At 44.1% G+C, this 13,475-nt stretch overlaps 1 protein-coding gene across 2 annotated transcripts in view; it reads right to left on the bottom strand.

The window, feature by feature from the left end:
* Positions 1-2,781, bottom strand: part of SMYD1 (SET and MYND domain containing 1) — a 28,001-nt gene extending 25,220 nt beyond the window's left edge. For both annotated transcript variants that reach the window (XM_051619541.1, XM_051619542.1), the window contains exon 1: positions 2,359-2,781. In XM_051619541.1, the coding sequence (XP_051475501.1) occupies positions 2,359-2,495 (137 nt within the window). In that variant the 5' untranslated portion in view covers positions 2,496-2,781. The remainder of the gene's footprint in view (positions 1-2,358) is intronic.
* Between the last annotated feature and the right edge of the window lie 10,694 nt (positions 2,782-13,475).

The raw sequence follows: 13,475 nt of genomic DNA, 5'->3' as shown, positions 1-13,475 counted from the left end.
CCCAATGCAGGGTGAGATTCTTTTTGATAGTGTTGGCTCAACAGCAGTTTTAGGACCTCTATGTTTGTGGGCATGGGTTTTATGCAATTGCAAACTCTGGGACACTGGCAGAAAGTACCTTCAAAACCAAAGCCCTGTGTATGTGCAGGAATTGCATCAAGAAAAAATCATGTTTGCACTGTATCTCAGGCCCAGGTTATCCCCGGCCAGGCACTAACCAACAGCCATTTAGTTGATACCACCTGCTTCAGAGATTTTGGGAATGCTTTTCACCACTGATGTTACATGAAGTGCTTTGGGATGAAATGTGCCACAAGAGGGGAAGAGTTAATGATTGCACAGCAGCACAAAGAAGAAGCAGAGAGGTAAGGGTGACTGAAGCCATCCCCATTCTCTCCAGTCGCAGAGAAGGGATTTGTTCACCTTGTCCCCTTGCTGCTCAGTGCCTGGACTTGCCCTCTGACAACTAAATAAACCCAGCCTGGGGAGGGAGGGATGCACACCTCTCCCCATCCAAGGTTTTTTGTTGGAAACCTAAGTCTTAGTCACAGTCTGCAGCCTAAGAGCCATTGTGGCGATAGTTTCTCCCTGTATCTCACATTACACAAGTGACATTTGAAAATGCAGTAAAGTTGTAGCTCTTCACCGTGGGCTGCTCTACTCCATGCCTGATGCTCTCAACATTTCACTCAGAAGAAAAAAATTCTCAACTAGCAATCAAAAGGAAAAAGGTTTTCAATGGTTTAAAGCATAATTAGCATTTTTAATACAGCACATGGGAGGAATCGTTGTCATCAGGCACTTCTGAAGCAAACGTGGTATCACAGCAAGATTCCAGCCAGTGATACAAGTGAAACTGAAATACAAGAGCTAAAAGGACACGTCAAGGAGAGATAGTTCTGTCACTAAATACTGTAACTGAACTCAGGGTTAAGAATTCAATAACTTAACATTTTAAAATGAAAAATGGTATTTCTAAAGTGAGCTTTTGCAGTGACATATTAAAATAAAAATTAAAAAGTGTCATTGCTGCTACTGTAAAGATTCATAAACTTGTTCACCCACTGCCAGTATAAGGGCAAAGAGTAAGTGAATGAAAGACACAAAAAACCTGATTTCCTGCTCTGTCCATTTCATCTTCAATTCTCTGCTGATGCCAGATCTTACAGTAACATGAATCAGCTTCAACCACAAGATAACTGGGATTAAAACAGCAGCACAAGCTCTGCTTGTGTCCCAGACTCTGTTAGCAGAGCTGATTCAATCAGGGAAAGCTCAGCTAGGCAGAATCACTCACCACCCCGTTTAGGGTGCAGAACATTCACTAAAGTCACTAGCAGTTTGGGGCATAAAATTCACTCTCAGGACTCACCATGACATCCTTGGAAAAGGCTCACAATTTTCCTAAGCCCACAATGAAACCTTCAGCTTAAGAAGTTTTAAAAGGTTTAAAAGTTTGGGCCAAATTCTGTTCTCAGTACGTTGTAAGATTGAAAAAGTTCCATTCAGGTCTGAGTCTTTATTCTAGAGTTATCCCACGGGGGATAGAAACTTAGAAACTTGTTCTTTGTGCCTTTTAGCTTTCGGGTATTAAGCGAATCTTCCACTGATTGGAAGGGCAGTGGGCACCTACCAGCAACACTGGCAGCACAGGTTGATCAGATGTTTTTCATCCTTAAAACAAGCAGCAGAAAAGAAAAACACATTTGCACCAGAATTCAGTTTCTGGCTGTGTAAGTGTGAGCGAAAATTCAAAATGGGTCTTGTGCAAGAATGAAAGCAGAACCTTGTCTCTAGTTCACTCGGCTAGTTATAAATATAAAATCACTTCAACAGAAACACTGTCGCTCACAGATCCCCACTAGCTTCTAGTTTGAAGGCAGCAGGTGACGAAGCTGCCTGTAGAGCTGGGAGGCGAAACGTGAGCAGAGCACAATGTCACTCACTTTTATCCTGTATTACACATCAGAGGCTTCAGCAAAGTCAGTCTGAGATTTCTGTACCTGGATTACGTTAACTCCTGTCAGGTCACCAGAGTGTAACATGGGTCTGGCTTTGTGAGGCACTGCATACATGCAACTTTCACCTCATTTGGTAAAAGCTGACAGCACTAAGCACCTTGCAAGATCACATCCTGGAAACGGATCACACCAGATTAAAAGTAAAAAAGCTGATCTGAGCCCTGAGAAGGACATTCACCCTAAAGTGCAAATGTATCTTTATAGAAGTGCTCCTGACTTCCCTTCACAGCCTTCTCTGATGCTATCCAGACACTTTCTAACTTCTGCCCGCCTGGCCAGATGAAATTTTGCATCAAGACGACTTTCAGCCCACGTTTCAAAAGTGCTTGTCTCTTACCTATCAAAGACCACGGCAGCGTAGGCTGGCTCCGCAAAGATGACATCCCCAGGCAAGAATTCCTTCTGAGCTTTCAAGCCCCTGCCTTTGCCTTCAGACGTGAACACTTCGACTGACTCCATTCCCCCTTTGGTCATCCCAGGGACCCTGAGGCTTAGGAGGTGGGTATCTCAGAGCGAGCCAAATCTCCCGTCACTCCTGTCAACTTCCACTTATAAAAGGTCTGGCCTCCCCCCACCCCTGGCCACACCGTTTTCCATAGGAGGGCCAGGGGGTGGGAGCAGGAGAGACAGGAGGCAAAAATCCTCCAGGCAGGATTGCCAACCTATGCAGGAAAAGCACAGGGCTGAGACTTCTGCTCCATTAGGAAACCCCTTCTCCGAAACCCACGTTTGGAATTGTTTCTCCCAGCTACAAGCAGTTGTATATGTTACAACTCAGTTTAATTTATACTCTGCCATTGGAGGGAGAATGCACTCTTCTTGGCAGGGTATTTTTAGCAACCACATGCTTCTGTCTCTCAGGAAGCAGCAGCTGAGACAGTGGGACTGGGAGGGCTGGTATGCCTATTTCTGACCCCTTCCACCATCATCTGGCTTTTTCCAGAAATTAAACAATGCTGCTTTATTTTTATACTCTGGGAGATGGACAGCTTGTTTAGAGGCAGGGATAACAGCGAAACACACACCCTAAAATTCTTGGCATCTTCCATTGCCACCAGAGCCTGGAAAAGGGGAGTCACTTCCCAAATGATGGTGACAGCAGGAACACGGAGCCATGTGGAAGGAGCTGGAAGGAGAGCAGTGGTTCAGTGCAGGTAGTGGAAGCCAGCAGGACATATTAGATATTCACACAATTTTGGATGCACTAACACTCTTTGACACAGCTGTGCATTTGGAGGGCTCTCCCCACCTCCAGTGCTCAGCTGGGGAAGAGATGTGGGAATTTGAGCCACCTGAGTGGAAAAGGAGGGTGCACCAGAGACCAAACCTATGAGAAGCCTTTGCTCTCTGCCCCCAGCAGCCAGTACAAGCTCAGGGTGATGCAAGGGAAGGTCTCCATGTATAAAAGTGAACTTCCCTGTGGAAAATGAACCCAGACCAGATTATCGTTCAGCATTTTTTTATCATTTAATAGCACCTTTATGGGGCTGGCTCCTGCTAATCTCACCTTTCTGTTCCTAAGAGACCTAAGGCTATTTCCTCCTGGATCTCTAAGGACTGCTCAGATAACAGTGCTTGCAAACCTCATCCCAGACCTGAATGCTGCACAGAAAAAGAGGGTAATCCCTATGCATCCCTGGACTGTAAAATAAATGCTTTATTTGCCAACGCAGAGGGAAGTCATGCTCTTCAAGACAGTCACAGAACTACTCAGCATCTTCTGCTAAAAGCTCCTGGCAATTTTCCTTGCCTGCGAATGCAGTGCTGTGACACACTTCAGCACAAATACCCTGTGTTACAGTTTGCCTGTGTGTGCCAAGCACAAATTACATCAATCGGCAACTCTATAAACTCAGGGTGATCCAGGAGTCCGTGTGACTATGAGCAACGTTCCCCAAACAACCAGACTCCTCCACTCATCCTGAGGAGCTCCAGAGCCTTCGCAGAGCTGTCAGCACAAGCACAAACCTCCCAACATTCACACTCCCCAGCACAGAGAAGTTGCTACAGGCAATCGGCTACTACAAGCAATTACAATTTGAATTGCAAGGCTTTACTTGTGTGACACTTGATGTCAGGATGTGCTCCCCACAGGATGCTCTGCACCTCACCTGCTATCCATGTTTAATTCCTGTGGCTGTAATTGCCTTGAAAAGTGCTTCAGCACTTCAAAATGAGGAGCTGTTTTTAAAAACAAACACACAAAAAAAAACCCCAAACAACCCTAAAAACAAAAGCAACAACTCCACTTTGATTATATTAAGTAATTAATCACCCTAAACACTGTTTCTGATTGCCAGATAACGTGGGAAGAGTAAGTTACAAGGAACACAATGACATCTTTTCAAAGCAGCCAGCTAAAACCACCATATCAAAGCCCTTCTGGGACAGAGCTACACCAGAGCAGGTGTCTGCAGAGTCAGACAGCCAGGGTGGGCCAGTGCAGCCCACCCGTCACCCCTTTAGATCACAAAAAAAAAAAAACCCAACATCTTAGCACGCTCTGCCCTCCCAGCCCGGGCGGCCGCGGTTTGTGCCAGGAGAACAAACAGCACCCTCTGCTGCCCCCTGAAAACCTACCCGAACTGTGAAACCCCTGCAGCCCTGGACGGTGCTGTGCGGCAACCAGACAAGTGGTGTGTGAGAGAGAAAAAGGAGAGGGGGGGGGGGCGGGAAAAAGAGGAATTAAAAAAAAATCGGTGCTAGGCAATGACTCCTAGTAGTTCCCAGGCGGCCCGAAACAATTACTAGGAGTTCCGAGGGAATCCCTAGCAGCTTTGAGGCAGTTCCGAGGGAATGAGTAGCAGTTCTGAGGCAAGTGCTAGTCTGACACGGGTGGTGACTAGTGACGGGGCGGTAACGGGGCAGTGACCACGACAACCCCCCCAGGTTGGTGAGGGGAGATGAGGTGAGGGGAGGGGAGGCCTGAGGAGCTGGCTCCAGGAGAGGCGGCCGCGCCGGGCCCTGCTAACACATCCCGGGCCCTGAAGGCCCCGCCAGGGTCTCCCGGTGTCCTGAAGGCCCCATCAAGGTCTCCCGGTGCCCTGAAGGCCCCGCCAGGGTCTCCCGGTGCCCTGAAGCGGGCCATGGCGGCTCTGGAGGGCAGTGTGGAGGTTTTCCCGCCGTCTCTGCTCCCCGCTGCCCGCCGCGAAGGTGAGTGGGGCCCTGCCCCGCCGAGGGGCTGGGAGGGGGCGGTGGGGCCCTGTCCAAGCAGGGAGGAGGCACGATAGTGCCCTTCCCTGGGCAGAATCTAGTTGGGGGCCTGTGACTAGTGGAGTCCCTCAGGGGTCGGTACTGGGACCGGTGTTGTTCAACATCTTCATCAACGACCTGGATGAGGGTACAGAATGTACCCTCAGCAAGTTTGCTGATGACACCAAGCTGGGAGGAGTGGCTGACACACCAGAAGGCTGTGCTGCCATTCAGAGAGACCTAGACAGGCTGGAGACTTGGGCGGGGAGAAACCTGATGAAGTTTAACAAGGGCAAGTGTAGAGTTCTGCATTTGGGGAAGAAAAATGTCATGCACCAGTACAGGTTGGGGGCTGACCTGCTGGAGAGCAGTGCAGGAGAGAGGGACCTGGGGGTCCTGGTAGACAGAAGGATGACCATGAGCCAGCAATGTGCCCTTGTGGCCAAGAAGGCCAATGGATCCTGGGGTGCATTAGAAAGGGTGTGGTTAGTAGGTCAAGAGAGGTTCTCCTCCCCCTCTATTCTGCCTTGGTGAGGCCACATCTGGAGTATTGTGTCCAGTTCTGGGCCCCTCAGTTCCAGAAGGACAGGGATCTGCTTGAGAGAGTCCAGCGCAGAGCTACAAAGATGATGAAGGGAGTGGAACATCTCCCTTATGAGGAGAGGCTGAGGGAGCTGGGTCTCTTTAGCTTGGAGAAAAGGAGACTGAGGGGTGACCTCATCAATGTTTACAAATACATAAAGGGTGAGTGTCAAGAAGATGGAGTTAAGCTTTTTTCAGTGATGACCAGTGATAGGACAAGGAGTAATGGATACAAATTGGAGCATAGGAGGTTTAAGGTGAATATCAGAAATTTTTTTTTTACTGTGAGAGTGACAGAGCACTGGAACAGGCTGCCCAGAGAGGTTGTGGAGTCTCCTTCTCTGGAGACATTCAAAACCCGCCTGGACGCCTTCCTGTGGGATGTACTCTAGGTGACCCTGCTCTGGCAGGGGGGTTGGACTAGATGATCTTTCCAGGTCCCTTCCAACCCCTATGATTCTATGATTCTATGATTCTATGAAATAAAGTGTGTTCCCGTGTGCCAGCCTGGAAGAGCGGAGTTTGATGGCTTAGGCAGAAGCAACATGTAGGGGAGAGGCCGTGGAAGGAGAAAAGTAGGGGATGCAAAGTTGGTCCAAGCTTGTAAAACGCAGCCGCGTATTGAATCCTTCAGCGCCAAGTAAGCCTTGCTCTAGCTTCATAAGCTATGCTCACGTTTCTGGGGCAGCAAAATGGCAGACAGGTTATTGTTCTACACCAGATTTACTTTATAAAGCCCTGGGGTTGAATCTTAAAAGTTGTGGTTGAGAAGCGACGGGAACTTTCCACGTCCTCTCCTTCCCGCTCATCTTCCCCTGGAATCTAGTGAATAACCAGGAACATTAAGCCGTTCAAAATGGGTATAAAATGTTGGTCAGTGGTTTATAAGCACTGACTATTCTGTTGTATAATGACAATCAAGTTGTTTTGTTTTTTTTTTTTAAAAAAAAAAGCCACACACTTAGCAATGCATATAAACATGGGCTTTTGTTAACTCTGTCAAACATCCAAACCCAGCTGGTTTCCCCATTGTCAGTTAAATGTAGTAATACTCTTGAACAGAAATAACTCCAATGGAATTAATCATTCTGCTTGAGAAGCTGACAGCTATTTTAAGAAGTCAGCTTTCTGGAAAAAAATAAAAAAAGACAAGTATGTATGCTCTTCAAAGGAATATACTTAGGGTGAGTTAGGAATGTGGTCTTGATGCATTTAATTCCATTTTTCACATGTATTTCTTGAACTGAATTGTCGTGTTCCTGGACTCCAAAATGTGCTTTGGTGCCTTAGCAGCAAAGCCTTTAACTTTTAAAGGACTTTGACCTTCTGGGAATGTCAAGGGATTTCTTAAATTCTTAGTGTTAAGAGGTAGCTCACACCCTTGTTTTTAGTGCACAGCTGGTACAGGTTTTGTCGTGAGCCTGACACAGCAAGGATTGCTGGTTATGCTTGTCAGTTCATACTCATGCCAAACAGAGCTGTAGAACTGGATGTTATGGGTAATTTCTGGATTAACAGCCTGTTCAGGAGAGAATATCCTTAAATACAAAATTAGCAGTAGCCCCGTTGCGGTTTTTTGTTTCTTTATTTTAGCCTAAAGGGTTTCTTTTGACTCAGTGGCAACAAGTTAAAAACCCTTGGTACCTCTAAGGGTGTAGTTAATCTGGAGTTACAACCCACACATCCTTTTTCAAGGCTCTACCAGGTTAAAAATGACTAATTTTCCCCTCTCTTTCCTTTTCTATTCTACACAGCATCTTCACTTACTGGAGGGGGGAAAAAAGAGTCAGGTACCAGTTCACTGATCATTTCTCACCCAGTGTTCCACAAGCCTGTCTTAAATAGCACTGAGAGGAGACTGAGAAGTAACATGGCACAAACTGCATCATGCAGTCACGTGAGAGCTTTTATATTTCAGAAGAGAGCTGAGCAGAAGAGTAACTTGCCTTAACCTGCCTCAGAGAGTTTACAAAGGGGGGATTGGAAGGTGTATTTCTTACATGTTCTTAAGACCCAAGGAGGGATCAAACACGACAGAGTGGAAAGGGAAAGGGGTCTGTTTTTCTTAGGAAACAGCTTCATGCCTGGCAAGGAGCACAGTGTTTAAGCACTGCAGCTTATCCTGCTAAAGTCTAATGCTTTAGATTCTGCTTCAGAAGGAGCCAACCACCCTCATCATCCTTTTGTTACATCACATCCACATTTTGATGGTGTGTTTCAGGAGGTAAAGCACAGCTGGATCAAATTCTGCTCACAGAATTTTATTTATTTTTAAATTTGACTTGTTTTCTGAAATCCTGAGCTATTTATTGCTGTAAAAAATGATTTGACACCTTAAGAGAAATTGCAGCTTTTTTGCTGGTAAAAGCAGAGCGGGTGATTTCAGTCTGCTTGAGCTGTGCCAGGCTGGCCCAGCCCTCACGGGTGTGATGGGATGCAGGGAGCAGAGGCCAGTGTGGTGCTCAGCATCACCACGGGGAGAAGAATTAAGAGACTCAAGGAGATATGTTGCAAGAAATGTCACCTTAATTTTATTACTAGTGATTGAAGTAGTGTACTTCAATCTTAATGCTTTAAAACATTTCCTGCGTCCCGGCTGAGTCCAGAGCACTAAGCAAGCAGGGAAAGCGTCTTGTTGCTGCTCTGCCCGGGCTAGAGGGGGAGTGTTGTGTTTCACATCGAGCTGCTTCTGTTGCTTTTCGGGGCGGGGTTTTAGCACCGTTTTAGCTTGGTTGGTGCGCTTGGGAAGGTTTGAGGAACTCTGGGTTTAACCCCTGTTTTTGCAGCGTAGTTGTATTCTTTGTACACTCACACTCGTGCGTGTAGACTGTTTAGCCATAAGTCTTAGTCAAATTTGTGATAAACTGTAGTATTAAAAGGAGCTGGTAAGTCCTTGTAAGTTAGCTTGTTATAGTATTCCCTGGGGAAAGATCTTGCTGCTTGAGTGATTAAACTAGTTTATACAAACATGCAATGCTGGCATTAGCAGCATTCATTTCCAAACGGCAGACTCCAGTTTGGCATTTCGGTTTTTTACAATCTCCTGAGCTTTGAAAACAAAGCCAAACAAAACAAAATAATTCAAAAGGATATTCAGTGACTAAATTCACTGAGAAAAATAAAAATGTAGTGCCACTACAGTATTGTTTCTTTGCAGAAACACGTTTCATCTCACAAGAGAAACTGAAATCTGTCTGGTTCAGCTTTGCTTCCTTGTATAGGAAACCAGTGCTGGAATATTAAATATTCTTTAATATTAGAAGTAATTAATTTTAATATATCAATGTATAAAATATTTAATATTATTAAATACAAACAAATCCAGTGCAGTTCACTGTATTTTATAAGGATTTTAAAGTTTGTTATTTCTACCTACCCTTTCTAAGCTGGATATCTGAGTTGATTTCTAAGTTTTCTGATTTCTACTGTACATTGGCCATGCTTTCCTGCTGTACCACACCCAAAAGTGACTGGATTTCAGTGATGCTCGTTGCCTGCAGTTTCAGACAGCTGATACTCTAAGCATTCAAGCTTTTGTTCATCTTTCATCCTGTTACAGAGCAGGACTATGACTGCCTGATCACAAGCAGTAGAATTGGCACATCATGGGTGGGTAGAGCCAGACAGCTGAGATGAGGAAACTGGCTGTGTGCAGGCTCCTGCCTTTCTTGCTTGCAGAGTAAAGCAAATTAATGTGGTGCACGTGATGTCAATGAACCTGTTCCACTCTGCAGCTGAGGCAGGCAGCAGCACGCACCCTCGGTTACTGACAGGTGGTAAAATGTCTAACCCCACTGCTTGTGCTGGTCCCCATGTGCCTTGGAGACAGCTGTGTGAAAGGGCTTGTAAAATGAGACAATATGTGGGGCAATATTTGCTCCGGAGGACTTGCAGTTGTTGAGCTTGATTCATGTATATCCATCTATTTCTCATTAAAATGCTATGTTTGCTGGTGGTGTTTGAGGGCAGAATCTGGCTGTGTCATTTTGTGGGTTTAGTACCTTGAACTTGAAACTTTATACCTTTGCCTTAAGGGAATTGTCTAGCCTAGACTTTTTCCTTACTACATAATTCTGCTTTCTGTCTTCTCTACCCTCAAGAACTGGGAAAGAAAAATTAATAATAGACTAAAGCTGGGAGCATTTCCTTTTTAATCAAGTGGTGGAAAATCCTAGGCTGAACAAGCTTTTTTAAATTGCTCAGTCTCTGATATTTTAATTAATGTTAGTATTTTTCCTACCACCTTTACAGTGCCCTGAGGAAATACTTTTTCCCTGTCTTTCTGACATGACATGCCACAACAATTCTTCTACAATTAACCTAATAAAAGTAAGAAAAGAGATAGCAAAGATTTAAAGTTGAAAAGACATCCTTGAACTTCCCTCAAGTAGAAAAATATACAAGTATAATAATGTTAAAATGTCTCTGTGCCTTCTTACATCAGTGTTTTAATGCCTTAACTGAATTGCTGTACCATTGAAGATTTTAAACAGTAACAAAAAATTATAAAATATTGGGTGTGCTTCTAACATCATAAATGAGAGACAAGAAACAGTAAGTAAATCATTATCTTTAAATTCAGACACTATCTGATTTATTATTATTAGGTATCCTGTTTGGTTCCAGATTTCCAAAATCCTCCTGTTAGTTTGATTTTTTAAAAAAACTTTATTTAAATTGCTTCAGTTTTCTTGTTAAGAGAGATGCTGAGCACCTGCAGTTCCCATTGCCTTTTAGTGCCATATTTCAGTATGTGAACATTAAAACAACCAAGTTGATCTTGTTTTAAGAACCTGTTCCTCTTTGCCTCTCCATCACTCCTCATTTGTTTGTTAATTTAGGCTGGGTTAATTCTCTACATGAAAAAAATCATTGTATGAAACACATCTCTGTAGAAGCATTTTTATAAATGCTAAATGAATGCACAAGAATATAAAGATACAGGATATCACCTGGGTATTCAGGTGATACTTGATGTTCTGTCTTCACTTACGTTGTTCACTATTATGTCAGGCTTCTTTTAATTTCACACCTTATTAAGTATTTAGCCTCTGTGCCTTCTGAACACACTCAGAAGATGCCAGTCAGAAGACTATACCAAGAAAAAGCATGCTGGGTTTCAAGCATGCATTTATTGTTATCATCTATTTCTAACTTAATAACAGACTTTTCTATTTACTCAGACATTTTTATAAGCCACGTTTGAGATAAGAATGAGATGGTATTTTTATGACAGTGAAATGGAATGTGTTTAGGAAACTTTTCTTGTACCAGTCTTTGTAAAGTTTGAGTGTTTTTTGGTGCTTGATAAATCTTTGGTGATTCGTGGCTTGTCTTCATGATGGAGGACTTAGAAGGCATGAGACCAACTCACTAAAACATTAGCTTTGAATCAGGTTATTAGGTTACATCTCAGTCTCAAGCTTCAGAGGTGGTATGATAAAAAATAAAACTGTGAAGCAGAACTCCAGGTGTGACCTAAACAGAACATGGACTTGGAGCAGCAATGCAGCACATGCACTGACTGCACTTCTTCAAAGAAGAGCAGGAGATGTGAGCGTTTTGCCCTGTGGCTCATTTCTCCAGCCTTTGCAAACATCTGAAAATGTCCTCCTTTTTTTCCTGTGGAACTGCATTATTTTCTCTAACTAGTGGCTGTGAATTAAGACAGCACAGCTTTTTCCCCTTCTGTGTCAGGCGTGTGTTTGCCATCTGGAATGTGAAGATCACAACTCCTCCCAGGCCGGGTTGACCTGCCTTGACCCTGTGTGCTCAGGTGCCTGTCTACAGCTGTTGGCTCACCAAGCTCACAGTTCTGCTCTGATCCCTGCAAAGCTGAGTGGGCATAGTCAACTTTGACCAGGACCTGATGGGGCTTGCAGTCTCCTGAGGTCACAGTACCATTAGAAAGACGAACAAGTCCCTGTCTTACACAAGTGAGGAGCAGCCTCCACAGTGAGAAGCTGTAGCAGAGGTGTGTTTTATTGGCAGTAGCTCACGGAGTGCTTTTCAGAAGACAACTTGTAAAATGCAGCATAGGTGGGAATACTACGTCTTTTATTCTTCAATAGCAAGATGTTGGCATCTGCACTGACTTTAAAAAGCACTTGGTTTGAAACACTTGTTTTCTAAGAAAACCAGTGAACTGAAACCAAGGTTGTTCATACCCTAACTGAAAACAGTAATTTCAAGTGATGCTGTTTATGCCAATTCTGTTGATTAGGACACTATTGAAAGGACCCATCAAAGTGAGGAAAAGTTACCTTTGTAAGATTTAGTTTGAGCTCATCCCTTTGCAGTAGGTAACTAATTTTTCCCGTGGTACTGTTGCAGGAACTAGAGATGCACAGAAATGAAAACCAGAGTTTTCAAGCTGAAATGCCAAACTACAAATGTACCTATATTTGAGATTGTGGGTTTAAGTGTCTTACCAAGTCTAATGAGTAGGCAGCAGAGCTGAGAGGAGACCCATGGTCTCCCAGTCACGTGTGGACAGACACATGTATGTCATTGACACACAGTGCTTGAGGGCAGACAGCAATGCTGTCTTTCAGGTAGATTTCTCAAACGTTTTTATAGCATGGAAACGTAACCAGTCTTCAGCATGGCAAACGAGCTTACCTTGTCCCAGTTCTCTGCAGAGGCACAAGCTCTCTTTTCAGCTCTCTCATCTCCTCCCACGTCTGCCTTCCTTCTCTGTTAGGGCTCTGTAGCCTCTGCAGTGAATCTGGAATTTGAATCTGACTGTAAAGCAGCCTTTATTAAAATGCCCAACTATCTCAGATTACTGCCATAAATGGTGTTACAAAACCAAGATGGAATACAGATTGACTTGTGTGTGTGTCTTCTTTTTTGCATTCTATAGGCACTTTGATTGATTTTTAAAATATTTTTTATACCTCTTCTGTGTTCTAGACTTGAATTGTAATAAGAGCTGAAGTAATGACAAGAAATACTATAGTGACTGCTGAGAATTATTAGTCAAAAGCATTCTTAAAGTGCTATCTTTGCTTTGAAAAGAAAATGGAAAACTTCACCTGAGTTTCTAATTTTCCTTTTGGGACTTTGCTAATTTTAGTGAGCAACCACTAAGGGTAGCTGTCTCTGGGGTCTGTTTTCTTCAGCCTTGACAGTCTAACAACAATATTTTCTGTGCCTGTAAATATGTGCTTTTTTAAGGACAGCTTGAAAATAGTACAGTCATGGAAGTCTGCCACACTTTCTTCCTGGGCACACAAGTGAAGTGTGATGAAACAGGAAGATGTTACCTGGCTTATCAGATGGATTTTTCCCTTTGTGCCTGGGTGGTGTTTGAAAGCTCATTTCTCCCCGTTCTGTCTAATCAATCAGCTTTGGCAGGTACATTTCTCGGCCCAGTTCCCTCTGAAAAGAAGTATTTCTTAAGAGCTTAGGAAGGATAATGGGACAAAGCAAATGGTATAGGTGAGGCAGGGGGTGTGTTGGTGAGCTCATAGTGATGTTTGCTTGAAGTAAGAAATCTAGAAGTGCACATGGTTAATTAATACGTGCAGCCATTGGGAAGGAGTCTGCAGTTGTCCAGACTGGACTGAAGGCCATTTACAACCTACTGCCTGGCTGGGATTTAAGTGACAGAAACATCAGCTTATTCCTGAATTTGTCTCCTTGCAGTTCACAAGACCACAAAGAAATACATTATCC

This window comes from Apus apus, chromosome 4, assembly GCF_020740795.1.
Source record: "Apus apus isolate bApuApu2 chromosome 4, bApuApu2.pri.cur, whole genome shotgun sequence".
In the NCBI taxonomy this organism is placed as follows: Eukaryota; Metazoa; Chordata; class Aves; order Apodiformes; family Apodidae; genus Apus; species Apus apus.
The sequence above is the reverse complement of the archived record's forward strand: the minus strand, read 5'-3'. Positions and strand labels throughout refer to the sequence as shown.